At 36.3% G+C, this 15,744-nt stretch overlaps 1 protein-coding gene across 3 annotated transcripts in view; it reads left to right on the top strand.

The window, feature by feature from the left end:
• Positions 1–15,744, top strand: part of USP3 (ubiquitin specific peptidase 3) — a 106,824-nt gene that overhangs the window by 65,261 nt on the left and 25,819 nt on the right. For 2 of the 3 annotated variants that reach the window (XM_043555222.1, XM_043555225.1), the window contains exons 9-12: positions 6,045–6,191; positions 6,859–6,903; positions 9,743–9,849; positions 9,992–10,072. In XM_043555222.1, the coding sequence (XP_043411157.1) occupies positions 6,045–6,191; positions 6,859–6,903; positions 9,743–9,849; positions 9,992–10,072 (380 nt within the window). The remainder of the gene's footprint in view (positions 1–6,044; positions 6,192–6,858; positions 6,904–9,742; positions 9,850–9,991; positions 10,073–15,744) is intronic. The other variant, XM_043555224.1, reaches the window with a different exon arrangement.

Here is a 15,744-nt window from a genome sequence, read left to right as displayed (position 1 = left end):
TTATTTTGGGAGAGAAAAAGAGCACGAGTAGGGGAGGGGCCAAAATCAAGAGTTGGATGCTTAACTGACTGAGCCACCCAGGTGCCCCTCAGGTCCTTTATTCTTAATCAGTTTAGAAACAGTATGAAACTTGTATTCAATAGAATTGTACTTTTCTTCTAAGTCTGCCCACATCTCTGCCCTTTGTATAAAGTTTCTGTAGCCTGTGAGCATGATTTTATTTTTAGCTGCTTAATTTTGCACATCCTGTTCCCTTACCGATGAAAGGAAAGGACTCTTGGAAAAGGTAACCAAGTTTCTGTTTATTTAAGGATGGACGGCACCCTAGATCTGAGAGGGGTGGCCCCATTCCCTAGAGAATAAATTGGATTATTTTCTTAAAAAAAAAAAAAAAAAGTTGAGAAATGGAGTGATTCCTAATACACATGAACTCTTAGATTTCCTTACTGACTGATGAGAGTAGAATGACTGTGTGTTGTTCGCAGGGCTTTCGTTTAGTTCTGCAGTAATTGAGATTGTTCCCCATTGTTTTTTAATCAAAGAATAATTTTCTCTTGGTTAGATCTAGATCTTGAGCTTATATCCAGGATAAAGCTAAAGTGTAAGGTTACTGTACAACACCCAGGTGTGAGGGAGGTGTGGGGCTTTCTTCTTAAAGCTGTTACTCCTATTAGGTATGCAGGGTAAAGTTCCTATAGTGTGCCTATGTAGAAGTGTAGGGAGTCTTGAACTATGTTTTTGTTATATTTATGGTCCCCAAATAAATGTTTTTAAAATGTTAGGAAGTGGGGCGCCTGGGTGGCTCAGTCTGTTAAGTGTCTGACTTCGGCTCAGGTCATGATCTCATGGTTCCTGAGTTTGAGCCCTGCATCAGGTTCTCTGCTGTCAGCACAGAGCCTGTTTCAGATCCTCTGTCCCCCTCTTCCCCTGCCCCTCCGTCACTTGTGTGTGCTCGCTCAAAAATAAATAATAAAACATTAAAAAAAGATGTTAGGAAGCCCATTTTCCTGATTAAAACCTATGACAGTGTCTCGGGAATTTGATCCCTTGGAATGAAATAAAAACATGCATCTGGAAGTAGGAACAGCTTTCATTCATTAAATAAATGCAGAAAAAAATACACTGTAAATGTAATCAGCACCTTTGGTTATAGAAACCACCAAAGCTATTCTTTCTTTTTCCCTACTCAGACCAAAAGCCAGCAGGTAAACAATTGCCAAAGTTTGACCTTCTCAACATGCATATCTACTTACCACACTTCTTACTGCTACCTAGCATGTCCTGCTTTTCCTGTCCTTTTCCTTTTCATAAAAGTACCTTTAAGTTTATGTTTTTTAAATAGATAAAATACAAATGGCTCCAAATTTCCAAAGATGAAAAAAGGAATATACAATGAAAGTTTTTTCTTTTACTCTATTTACCTGCCATTCATTTTGTTTTCTGGAAGCAGTCATAGTTACTAGATTTTTTTGTATACTCTGGTATATTCTGGTGATACTCTGTGTATATACAAGTGTGGGGTGTGTGTGTATAATTTTTAACAAGTGGTAACAAAATTTTTTTCTAACTTTGAAGTGATTCATATTAGTATCAATAACTTTCTTTCTCTGTTCATTTTATGGCCACATAGTGTTCTACTTTATGGTCGTATCATAATTTATATACAGTCCCCTACCAGTGGTTTTATAGACCATTTCTTTTGCTGTTGGAGACAGTGCTGCAGTGGATAGTCTCATACGTGTATGTGCAAGGTTCTAAGAGAGCACTTGCTGGTTCAAGAGACAATTGCTGGGTCAAAAGATACTGGTTTTGGGGTGCTTGGCTGGCTCAGTTGGTAGAGCATGTGACTCTTGATTTGACTCTTGATCTCAGGCTTGTGAGTTTGAGCCCCACATTGGGCATAGAAATTACTTAAAAGAAAGATACTTGCTTTTAATTTCGATAGGCCTTTTTTTTTTTTTTTTAACTCCTTGCTTTCCTTAACATGATGTTTGTTGTCTCATTGCCTCTGTATCTTTGTTACGTTTGTCCTATGGGATTTGCTTTATGATGCCCAGTTTCTTCTTTAAGGTCAAGTTTAATGCTACCTCTCCAGGAGAGCCTCTTGATAATTCAGATCAGGTCCTGGTATTTATTCCCTTGCTTCTTATATCATTTTTGTGCTGTCTCTGATTTCAGATAAACTTAACTTAATATGTATTGGCCTTGACTTCTCAAAATCGAGTTTTCTGTAGTTTTGTTTTTATCAGTTCTTGTTGTAATTAATGTTTAAAAATGATGGGTGAATAAAGTACCGAAACATTATTTTTATATTTGCTAGCTAACTTGGCTTTGTAGAGAATATAAAAAATATCTTTGTGGATAACAAGTAAGTCTCTGCATGTGAGATCTTAATTTAATGGTAATCTTTCTAGGTATGCTGTTAGCAATTTGTAATTAAGTAGTACTATTTCTTCTGAGTAGGAGTTTTGCTTTTGTATGTTTTTGTGTGTTTTGTAAATAAAAACAATCATGTTTGTTATTTTCACTTTTTGGTATTTTTATCTTCGAGAAACTCAGCCATGGTTGATTCCACAAAATGGATAGGAATAGATAAATGTAATTGATTTTGGTATTTCAGATAATTTAGAAAAAATAGTAACAATTATTTTATGAATGTTAAAGTTATTTAAAAAATAAGAACACGACCTAAAATTAGAGTATGTCCTAGGTATTTTAGAAGAAGTTTTCTCTGGAATGATAAAATTTGATTCTGTGTAGGCATATTCTGTTCCCTATTGGACTTTGCATTTTATGCATTACGTACTGGTACTGCCAAAACAGAGCATAATCAATAATGTACAGGTGTATGTCACGACTGTGTGTGTTTTGGCTTCATACAGGAAGTACTTGCGTCTGTTTGTATTCTGTGGTATGTTTCATTACTTGGAATGTCTGCTTTTCACACTTAAGCCCAGGTACAAAGTAGCATTTTCTTTTACTATTCTTTATTGGAACTTTTCTTTATTTGTACGATGTGAGTAAATATAGCTTGTCTTGGGGCACCTGGATGGCTCAGTCAGTTATACTCCTGACTCTTGATTTTGGTCTCACGGTTCATGGGTTCGAGCCCCACGTTGGGCTCCATGTTGACAGTGCGTTGCTTGCTTAGGATTCTCTCTCTCTCCCTCTCTCTCTGCCCCTTGCTTGCACTCTCTCTCAAAATAAACTTTAAAAAAAATTTTTAAAAACATAGCTTGTCTTATCGTGCCAAAAATTGTTGTGAAGAAACAGTTGCCCCTGTATTCTTATACGTGGTGCTTCAGCAGTGCCCCTCTTTCTCGTCTCCTTCACTCAGAAGGGATGCTTCATGATCTTTTGGGCTTTTTATATTTGCATTGTGGTCGCCAACCATTATTTCTCACAGCATCTTTATGACACAGATTTTCTGTAAGCATTAAGGAGGTAATCTTTATCTAAGGTTACAAACAAATGGAGATAAGGAACAGTATTAAAACTGGAGCCACTGTTTTTTCCCCTCGGTCTTTACTTTCTTAATTCTGGTCTGTCAGAGAGATACCAGTTGGCTTTTTTTTTTTTTTTTAATGTTTATTTATTTTTGAGAGAGAGAGAGACAGAGAATGAGCGGGGGAGGGGCACAGAGAGAGGGAGACACAGAATCTGAAGCAGGCTTCAGGCCCTGAGCTGTCAGCACAGTTGACAGTGGGGCTCGAACTCATGAACTGTGGGATCCTGACCCGAGCCGAAGTCAGACACTTAACCGACTGAGCCACCCAGTTTTTTTTTAAATCTATTTCCTCACTAACTCACAAGCACTTGCTTGGGTGACGTCACTGAAATGATTTGTATACAAAACAAACATTGCATCCAATGTGAGGAGTGTTTCCTTTAAACATGATTACCAACCAAGAGAGACCTAAGTTGAATGCAAAGGAAATTTTGAAGCTCCAGATTGTATAATTGGGAAATAATTGAAAAGCTAACTGAAGTTTGTTGGTTGTAACTTACTAAATAGTATTTTTTAAGACTTTCAGATAAGTCAGTGAAAGTGTTTAAAAATGGAGTTGTAAATGTCTGTTTAGTCAATCAGAAAAATTTCCTAGTCTTAATTTTTTTTTTAATGTTTATTTTTGAGAGAGAGGGAGAGAGAGACATGGTGTGAGCCAGGGAGGGGCAGAGAGAGAGAGGGACACAGAATCCGAAGCAGGCTCCAGGCTCCCAGCTTCCAGCGCAGAGCCCGATGCAGGGCTCGAACTCACAAACTGCGAGATCATGACCTGAGCCAAAGTCGGACACTCAACCGACTGAGCCACCCAGGGGCCCCAAAATTTCCTAGTCTTAGAAGAAAAGAAGCAGAGCCGGTGGGTTATTTATTTTTTTTTTTTTTGGTAAAGATCACAAATTGGAACAAAAATATAAGTTATACCTTTATAGAACAGCTGAGTGTTCCATGATCACATGAAGGTTAAAAAAAAATGTTCCTAATGGTAAGGGAAGTGTTTGAAAATAATGTGCTTTTATATAAGAAAAGAGAATCATGGTGTGTTGGGAAGCATTCATGAATGTACATTAGGAAGATTGTTTTTTAAAAAGGAATGGATATGTGTTTGATGAAAGAACAAATCAACATAACTACAAAGTACTGGTTTTCATGACCCATTTGAGAAAAATGATTAGAGATTAGTTTATTTTGGTGAGAGAATAAAACTGTTTTATATGTGATAGAATTTCACATATGATCTGAGATACTAATCTTAACTTTGAGTCATAAAAAAAATTGGATGTTATGATGAAAAAGTTTAAAGCACCTCCATAGATATGTAAAAGAACTACCAACTTGGAATACTTTTGACTGAATTTTAACATTTTTGTTTATAGAAGTCTTAGAAGAAATCCTTGAACATATATTGATACTTAGTTGCTGAACAGATCAGTTAAAGCTATAGTGGTCAAGTGACTTCTGACTTACGTTGCATTGGTTGGGTAGATGTTTTCAATAATTTATGATTTCCAGGAGAAATTTTAGGGAAAAGAGGAAAATATATATTGAGGGAAACTCTGCTTGAAAGAAATTTGTTTGTGGAACCACTGCCTAGAAGAGTGGTGGAAGTTTTGACTCAAGACCAAGCCAGAAAAACTTGTGATTTAAAAGATAAAAAGAACCTCCATGCTAGCAAACTGTAGTCAGAAATGTTTTCTACCCATAGTGTTTTAAAGTACTTTGTACGTGTATCATTGCTTGATTATTTTATGTACGTTAACCTCTATAATCTTCAACTGTACCAGCTTCATTTTCTGTCTGCCTTCATTACTGTTCACTTGTCATGGTCTATATTAGTATCAGAATTCCATACAATTTCCTGTCTGAATATAGTACAAGAAATAAGTTAAGAATATGTTGCTGCTTATATTCAAGTTTTAGGCTAGAGCATAATTGTATATGAGTCAATGCATTTTTTAGAGTATTTATTTAAAAAATGTCTTTTGAATCAGAGATTAGGAACAAAGTATAGACTCTTTAGAAAGTTAAAAAATTAGTATCTTTCAATCTAAAAAAATAGTTTTAAATTCCTTATCTCTTATAACGGTAGTTTAGACCTAATTTTCTGGTGAGGGCAACATGTGACACTTTTAACATTTGAGCATCTTCTAGAGAGGCCATGTGTGATAGTGGGAAAGCTCGGAGTCCATCTAGGAGACATGGGTTAGAGTTCGTCCCATCTCTGTAAGTCCTTTGTTATAGAACTTAGGCACGTCATACACCCCTTTTCTTGCCCCCTCGGTTTTCATCTCTAAAGTGAGTTCAGTTGAGATCACTGCAAGCCCAGTTAGCTCTAATGTTCTGTGTTTTCACACTTGTTTTAGGAGAATTGTTCCTCATAGAGAAATTTTAGAAATTCTCCCTGAAGAGAAGTAAAACCTGGGGCAAGTGGGGGGACTGTGCTCTGAGGTGGGACTGCAGCCCTTCACAACGCTTTGCCTTCCTGAATGTTTGGCTGGGCAGGTGGAGCCTCCCCAGTGACGGTTGTTTCTTTTTGCTTTAGGGGCTATCAGCAACAGGATGCCCATGAATTCATGCGATACCTTTTGGACCACCTGCACCTGGAACTCCAGGGCGGTTTCAATGGCGTTTCCCGCTCAGCAATTCTGCAGGAGAATTCTGCTCTGTCTGGAAGTAACAAATGTTGCATGTAAGATGTAGTTTTCTTCTTTTGTTTTTAGGAGGACCTCAGACATTTCTGTTGGTGTTACTATTTATTAGCTTTGTAATGGAAGGTGGAGAGTTTTCCTGGATCTTTGGTGAAATTTTTGGGCACTCGAATTTAGTAACAAGTGGGTGAGCACGTGCCTCCTGCTTCCATACCAGAGGCATTCTGTACTTGCTTCTTGGTGTAGTACTGATTGTTTTTGGTATATTTTAAAATATGAAAAAGAACAGAAAATATTTTGTACAATTTAGCATTTAAAAATTCCTTGCCAAATGTATTGAATAATGTTTGGGAGACTTAATTTTCTTTACTAAAATAATTATATTTATTCAGTAGAAACAAAGGCTTAAAATATTTGAATGTAAATTTTCCTTACATTTGTTCTTGAATGAAATTGAGGCCTTTGTAAGTTCTCAGAATTTTTCTTGCCTGTCAGTAGGAATAAAACAAACCTTTTAGATTGTTTTCCCGGGTACTAAAACCCCAAAATATACATTGAGATTAGAAAGTTTATTTTGCTTGAGGTTGGGATGATTTGCTGTTATTTCAGGCTGATTTTAAGTGTAGTCTCCTTTTGTTCAAATTTTTTTGAATTGACCTGTGTCAGAAAGGGATTTACAAGACAAATTTTTTGTATTGACCTGTGCAGGAAAGGGATTTACAAGACAAACTCCCTAGAGACAGAAGGAAAAGAGTAAGTAATATATGGGGGTCACTATAGTATTGCCTTGCAATTTACAAATCTGATTTAATTTGGAGTTAGGGTCCTTATAATGACAGAGCAGCCTCATAGCTAATCTGGATGTATCAGAGAAGGGCAACCATTTGAATTGCCATGCTTTTCAAAGTGTTTGGCTCTCTGGGTCCTACTGGCTATGATTCCAGTTAGAATCCAGTACAGAAAGGGAGGGATCTGTGACCTGGTAGAACTCTTCTTGATGCTAGCACCAAGTTGACAGTAGTATTAAGTGACAACTTCTGCTTTGTATTTTATGATGGAATTTCATACACTAAGAATATTGAACTGGGCCTTTATCAAGGATAGTCTTTGTGAGGTGAGAGGGTATATGTTTTTATTTTATTTGATGCCCAAGGCACCCTCATGGGAGTCACAATGTGTAATAGTCCTAGGATGATCTTCTAGTAACTGATGAGTTTTCAGCATTAGCTCAATCTTTTCTTGATATTTTAAAGAGTAGTAATTGTAAGTTCCATTAGTGAGTTAGGAACAAAAAGAAGAAAATTATCATTTCAGGATCTAAGCATCATATTTGCTAAAACTGTAAACAAGGTCTCCTCTGCACTGTTTACTTGTGTAAACACATCCAGCCCTGCTGAAGGTGGGGATGGTAGAAATAAATGACAGACATGTTTTTTTTAGTACACAGAAAATCATTACTGCCAACATAAAGGACGCTAGCGGTGTGAGGCTGTCCAAGTAGCTAATATTTAAACACTCTTATAACACAGTTATAATAAATGGGAAAGCGGTTTTGAAATTATTTATGAATCTTGTTTTAACAAATCATTTAATGCCATACACATCGCATAGTCAAGACTTGATTAGTATCCTTTTCTCAGTGGAAGAAATAAAGCAGTTTCCATTTTAACTAAGGGTGTCATTGTATGAGAACATCAGTATGAAAAGGTCATAGTCCTTTATGACATAGATATTCCACCTGAAACCTGAAGTGGCTTTATGTCCCATAGTTCCAATGTATCTTCCCTTTTTTTTTTTTTTTTTTAAATTTTTTTTTTCAACGTTTATTTATTTTTGGCACAGAGAGAGACAGAGCATGAACGGGGGAGGGGCAGAGAGAGAGGGAGACACAGAATCGGAAACAGGCTCCAGGCTCTGAGCCATCGGCCCAGAGCCCGACGCGGGGCTCGAACTCACGGACCGCGAGATCGTGACCTGGCTGAAGTCGGACGCTTAACCGACTGCGCCACCCAGGCGCCCCACTTCCCTTTTTTAACTTACTAAATCTAGATATCTTATGAAAAACTTTAAAAAAGGTGAAGCAACAGTATATTTCTTTGCCAGTAAGGAACAGAAGCCTTTCTGTGGAAAAGGAAGCCAACATTTAAAATAATATAATTGCTCAAGTAGGTTTTGTCTGTCTCATCGTTGCAGTGGGTTTAATTTTGGAGCAAATCAGAAAGTACGGTTACGTATGTTAGAAGTATTACTGCTTGCAAGTGACAGAAACCACCTAAAATTGCTATCAGCAGAAAAGGAGCATTTACTGACCTAACTGCATATGTAAGTGCACAAAGGTTAATAATACACAAGTGTTTGTGGTAGGTACTATCAATGATACCAAATAGTTGAAACCACCTGAAAAGCCATTACATTATATTGGTTAAATTAAGAAAAGGAGCATAGTGTTAAGAGCATCTGCTCACACCAGATCAGCTGTGTGACCCTGGGCCAAGTTGGACCTCAGCTTCCTGGTCTCTGAAGTGGGAATAATTGTATCTACCTCATAGAGTTGTTTTGCAGATGAATTGATTTAATACATGGAAAGTACTTTGAATGTAGTTCAGCATAGATTAAGTGCTCTCTAAGTGTTTGCTAATCCTGCTTTCATGGTGTACTTTCTTGGTGGTTCTTGCATCTATTATGTGTCCGTACTGTGGCATGCCATACTGCTGTCAAAGAGAGTGAGGTACGTGTTCAAGACATATATTTTGAAAAAAAAAAAAAGCAAAATGCAGGTATGAGCCTAATTATTATGCCAGTAGAAAAGCCTTGAAATAATTTGAAGGCTTTCTTTTTGGTAAGCACTTGTCTGAAAGCACTGTGTAGACTCCCATTTCATCTTCACCAGGCCTCTGAGGTAGGTAGATGTTATTCCTGTGGGACATATGATGAAGCTGAAGCACAAAAAGTACTTTAGGGCTATTGGTTTTGGTTTTTTGTTTAATCATTCTCAACCTATATTCTTGATCTCAGCAAGGAAATTACAGTATTATTTTAAGTGAGATTTTTAAAAGGCTTGTTGACGGTAACATCTAGCCTTCAACTGTGAAGTCATACCTCCATCAGTAATTACTATGTATTAAATTTCTTTACCTTTTTTTCCTCAGCCTGACAGTTGGCCATGTAAAAAATCTAAAACTATCCCTGAGTGAAGTTATTCAAAGTAATTGAGAGAGCTCCATATGAGAGACTTTGCAAAAATTTGAATATAAGGTGGTTTCCCTTTTTTCTGAGGGATATATTTGTGGGTAAAGGGGTCCTCTTGTCCTGAGTATAGGCATGTGCGTGATCTGTTAGTAATGACAAATGTCCAGGGTTAGTGACTTTTGGAGAAATCAGTGGAATTGGAAGTGATAGTGGGGGAAGGGGGGGCAGTGGCTTAAACCTTTTATTTGGTAGATATCTCTATAGCGTTAAAGTGTTTGTATTTCATAATTTAAATAAAATATTTAATATCTGTTAAATAAATGACATATTTCCCCAAAGGGGAGCTTTGTACATATTTTCCATTTTTTACTGAGGTATTTTCCTCTGTGGTGATTTTCTTTAGAAATGGAGCATCTACGGTTGTCACAGCTATATTCGGAGGTATTCTCCAGAATGAGGTTAACTGCCTCATATGTGGGACAGAATCTAGAAAGTTTGATCCATTCCTAGGTAAGACATACTTGGCATGTAGAGATAAAATAATGTATTAAAATGACCGTAAAGAGATAAATGTACAAATATGCCAGTTTTTGAAATTCTTTTTTGAGTGTGGTATGTACCTTTAACAGCTGTTTTCCTATTTCCTTTTAAGACCTTTCATTAGATATTCCAAGTCAGTTCAGAAATAAGCGCTCTAAGAATCAAGAAAATGGACCAGTTTGTTCATTACGAGGTAAAGATACTTTAATGTTGTAGAATTGTTTTTCCACCTGAATAGACTTATAAACTCCATCTACATGTGCTATGATGTTAATTGCTTTAATGAACTTGTGTTATAACAAAAGTCAAACCTGAATGTCTTTTTCTATCAAACAAAAGAATGTGTGCCAGAGATACTAAATCAGACATAAGGTATTTCTCACCTTTTTCTTTAATACTGATTTAAAATTGAGAGTAACAGTTTCTGACCTAATGAAATAGAATTCATTTTGTGGATATACCACTAGTATCCATAGAAGGAAGGAACACTCAGCTAAATTTTTTTAAGTTAGGGTGTTATTCTTTTCTGTGACTAAGTTTTAGAAATCTATTGATGCTACATCTGTTGGTTAAGCCTGAGGCCTTGATTTTGAAAGCAGGACTATGAGATTTGGAACAGATTTTTTCTTTGATGAGTGTTAACTACTTTAGTCAAGGCCAAAGACTGATTTCTGACCAGTTACTAAAGTGACTAGTTGTTCTCACTCATCATAAAAAGAAACTAAGATAGGAGAAAGAGGGCCTAGTGTGTGTTCTTTGATTAAGTAACTCTACACTGAAGGCAAATAACAATTTATACCCTGAATTGTCTGTTCACTGAAAGTAATTCTTTTTTCTTTCAGCTGTTCTAGGGAGCGTTGTCATAAGGATTTTTATATATTTTATATGTTTAGTATTTTATATATTATATATATCCATTTATATATACACACACACATATACACACACACAGAGTTTTCCTACAGAAAATTCTAATTGGTCTATAACTACAATGTCCACTGTGGTGAAGTCATACCACATAGGTGGTTGGTAAAAATGTAAATTAAAATTAAAAATTCATTTGCTTAGGTGATCAATAACCACATGTGACTAGTGGCTACTGTATTAGCACAGATGGAGAATATTTCCATTATTGCGTGAAGTTCTACTGGGCAGTAGTGCTCTAGAATCAAATTATCCAAGTAGAAAAGAGTAAAACCACCACCACCATCACCTAGTAAAAATAACTGTTGGGGAAGGGGCAGGCTTGTCTGTGTCAGGTACATTGGGCAGCATCTAGTTTTGTTAAAAAAGGAGCAGCATAGGTGCTTGTAGCCCTGTTCCTCAGGTAGTATGTTGAAATCTCTCGGGGTGGCTGTCCAAGACACTGGACTCCTGTGAGACAGGGAAGAAACTGGGTATGAGAACATTTTGTAGATGCTTTCAGTTCCTCACCTTTGCAACAGTATTGATGGTCTCTTTTGAACAGAAGAAATTTAAGCAAATCCCATCTGCTCCTCTTCCCTCTAAAAGACATGGTTACAGGTTTCAAAAATACCACAGTGTACTTGGTATCAAATGTCAGATTATTTTCTCTTTATATTGATGGCATGTGAGCACAAGCTAACTCAATCATAAGACAAACATTTGATCATTTAGCGAGGAAAGCAGTGAGAAATTATTAGTTATTGTCAAAGTCTGGTTATCTAAACTGGACATGGCTTATTTTATAACTCCTTCAGTGAGAACAGTAATAATGCTGACATTAGGTAAGAAAAACCCACAAATGTTCTTTAGTACAAATATGTGAATATATATTTGAACAGTATTTCCTAATGTTTAACAAAACCCAGTAAGTCCAGATGATCTTGGAAACCCAGAGACCCTGGTTTGTTCAGGTTTCTTACCTTCCTTCTGCACTGTGTGCCCCTATCCTGAATTGGTTGTATACGTGATTATAGTCCCCTCTGGCATTTCACTTACTACCTATTCCAGAATGCTGTAATACTCAAAGACCTTACTCTCTGGAGACTGTCCAGGAGCGGAGAGTGTATGACATAGCTTAAGTGGTTGATTGGTACTATAAACAAGTGGCAAATGGCATCTGCCTTACTTCCCAAGTGGTATTTTTCTTGGCATAGACTCCCTGAAATCTGATTTGATTGGGATTTAGCTTCAGGGGGCCCAGACCATCCTGAGGGGTTTAGGGTTTGGCTGGAAACAGGTTTCCTGTATTCTCAGCTGGTTTTCCTTTGAATTTTCAAACTTGATTTTTATTTTATTAAAGAGCTTACTGTTGACTTAAAAAACTAGACGGTAGAGTTGGGTATCTCCTCATTCTTTCTGTGTACCACTGTTATCAATTAAAGATACTACTTTTCTTGGGACATCCAGAATGTGATGAATTTTAGTCGATATGCATTTCTTTATTAAACAGATGGAGATGTGATTACCTTTCACACGCTTTTACATGCTTTATGCAAGGATTCCTTGTGTGGTTTCTGGAATGTTAATTGATAAGATTAGTTTTCATAGAAAGGAAAAATATGGTGAGAAAGATCCCTGGAATTTGAAATTATATAACTGAAAGCATGCATATTATGAGAAGCTAAAATCTCACAAAGATGGCATCAAAAAGGAAAGATATTATTATAGACCAAAGAATCCTACATAAAATATTAGCTAATAGAATTTAGTACTGTAGTACAATAACATAAAGAGATCAAGTAGGATTTTTCCAGCACTGCAGGACTGATATATTGGGAAGGAAGCATTTCTTCTGGCCATCAAAGTCCTAGGTGGACTGAAAACCAAATTGACTTGAGACAGATTAGCAGGAGAAAACCAAATTTAATATCTTATGTATGGGGAATGCACACAGCCATGAAATTCTGAAGACAAGCAACATGAGGTAAGGAGAGGGGTAGGAGGGTAAGGAATATTAGCAGGAAGGTGAGAGGAAATGTTTGGAAAATAAAGGTGGTCCTGTTACATAGGGAAGTTTCTTCAGTAAAGATGTATCTCTTGTTCATGGTACAGGCTCGCCTTTCCAATGTAAATTTAGGCAGTTGAGGGAAAGGTTAAGAGCTTTTCCTGAATTTTAACTTAAACAACAATGTTCATGCCAAAGTGGCCTGTCTTTGGGGCTGCCTACCCTGGGCACCTGCAGTTTCCTCCTCTGAAACTTCCCTCAAGTTTCACACATTAAAATTGAGCCGGTTGATTGTTCTGTCTGGTTGAACCAGTCCTGGTCAGTAGATCAGTTCAGTTAAACTCATTTTGGGGGGCATGATGCAAGTGTGTTCTCAGAGTTAGGCCTTGAACTATAGTTCAAGCAATCAGGTATTAAATAAGAGGCATTTCTGTGGAAACACACAGAGCAGTTAGTGATTAGATCAAATTTTAAGCTGGTGTCTGAGTTTTGAGGGTAGCCAGTTGAGAAGATTCCTAGATGTCAAGCTTAAAGCGTCTTCAGTGCAGTGGCAGTCTGACAGATTTTCTCTGGTTTGTAGTTTGAATGTCTCTGGTGATCTTTTTGAATGGCCCACAGAGCAAAAGGCATGAAGAGTGCCTGTATATGCTGATGTGTTTATTTCTCTGAGGTTTACATAAATTTATTCATATTTAATTTGGAGGGCTTCAGGGGAAAGGGCAGTTTCTTCTCAATGTAGAAGGTTGGGACAAAAATAAAAAATGTTTGTGGAGAGTTATAGCTAGGCATCGTAGGAAACTAGAAGAAATCAGGATCTAGTCTAGATTATAATGAACAGTATTAGAATCTAATAGGTATGTTACTGAAACCTATTTACTCTATAATCACCTTTTGTAGAGAGCCAAATTAATAACTCATTTGTTTGTAAAATCTAGTTTCAAAAAAACGTGGCCTGATCACTTATATAAGTGCAGCAGGAATAGCAATAAAACCTGCTTTGCCTGGAGCTTTTTCTAGGTTGAAGCTTTAACAGCCTCTTGAGACCAGATCCCCAACAAAACATCATCACAACTTCTGCAATACCTATAGATTTGGGTGAATTCCTCTCTTCCTGAGGTCCCCAAAATATCCTGAGGTTCCTGTACTTGTCAGGAATTAACAACATTTACTCACCTGGTAAGGCTGCTGGGAACTCTGTAAGCAAGGTACTAAATTGATATCTCTGAGGGGCTTTATTGGCTCCTTAAAGCTGTCTGGTCATATCTGAATTTATGCGTGTATCAAATGTGACATTCCAGTCAAAGCCTTGGTTATATAACCAGTGTTTCCAATTGTGTCCTGTTACCAGGAGAACAGAATTGAACTTGTGCAAATAATTATAAGAATACTTACTGAGAGTTTCTGAATTCTGGAGGGTTCAGGTAGAGAAAAAGATGCAAGTTTCAATTTGTTCCAGTGGTAGTATTCTATCAGATTGCTCTAAGTCATTTAAGAGAAAAAGTTTGTTTTTTTTTTTTAATCTAGAAAAACAAAGCATTTTAGAAAGTCAGCAATGTGGTAAATAAAAAAGTCATAAAATTTCAAATTACCCTTTTCAGTTCTTTCATTTCTATGTCATTAATTCTTGTTTTGGGTTGAATCCAGTTTTTCTCCTAGTTCAGAAATTCTTACCAGTTTCATGGTAAGAATTCAGTTTTATGATCTTAAGCTTATCAGAAACCTATACTTAGAGTTCTTTATGTGAGTCTCACTGAAGATAAGGCACATCTACAGTACCATCAGAGTAAAACAGTGACTGTATCAGAGTTCATTACACTGTAGAGGACAAGGAAATTTGGTTATTTCTGTGACACACAACACATAATAACATACTCGGACATCAGAGTGCTAGGGGTTTTATGTAAGATATTTGACAACATTTCCCACATAATTTAACATACCTAATTAGTTTAATTTCTCACAAAAACTTTGAAATATTCTAGGACCACTCTCGAACACCTTACATTGTGGTCAAAAGACTTCATATTAGGATCACAGATCGTTATGAAACAATAATTATCTATTTAACCAAAGTGACAGTAAAAGATTTCAAAGGCAAATATAGAACCTCACATAGGGTTAAAAAAGCTAAATTTTGCTCACAACTAACTAGACTCCCGTTTTCTTAAATACTCAAAGACTTGGTAAATAAGCATTCTGTGATCATTTTCTCTTTTCTAGGCAGATTACCTTTAAAGATTAAAAACAAAAACATTTGTTTATGTTTAAGAAAACCTTGGTCTTTTAGCAAAGAGAAAAACTAAAACTTAAGTTTATCCTAATCTTAGCCAGTACCGATCATATATAAAATTCCTTTCCCATAAACCTTCTGAAACCTCTTTTATATTCACTTCTTAAGTTTTCCCCTCTTTAAAAAACCAGTCTCCCTTTACGACAAAATTTTCTTTTCCCTAAACAAAAAAATGTATTCCTATCCCTCATACTTTTTTCTACCAAAACCACATATCTTTCTTTCCTTCCATATGGAATTCTCTTATTGTTTCTAGTAGTCTTAATTACATTTATTTGTTTCTAGTGAAAACTAAGTGGTAAGCAACTATGAAGTTATACAGTATTTTTTAGAATGGCGAATTTGTGAGTACATTTCATAATTTCTGAAAACATAGTTTTTCAGTAAAAAACTAGGTTTACTAACAGACTTCTGTTTTAGTTTCTCTATAAGACGACAAAAATAAATTAACCTATGTTCAGTACTTATGGTTTTATTTTATTTGGAAATGACCTAGATATTCAATAAATTTCACTTAACCGATCATTTAACTTAGTTTCAGGGATTTGGGAAACTAAAAGTTTACCTACGAATCTTTTTATCTTATTTACATCTGTTTGCTTGTTCTTAACAATTCCCAGAAAACTTCATGAAGCATTAGACAAAAATCAATATTTTTTTTTTC

Source organism: Prionailurus bengalensis, chromosome B3 (assembly GCF_016509475.1).
Source record: "Prionailurus bengalensis isolate Pbe53 chromosome B3, Fcat_Pben_1.1_paternal_pri, whole genome shotgun sequence".
Classification (NCBI taxonomy): domain Eukaryota; kingdom Metazoa; phylum Chordata; class Mammalia; order Carnivora; family Felidae; genus Prionailurus; species Prionailurus bengalensis.
Note: the sequence above shows the minus strand (reverse complement) of the source record. Positions and strands in the feature narration are given on the sequence as shown.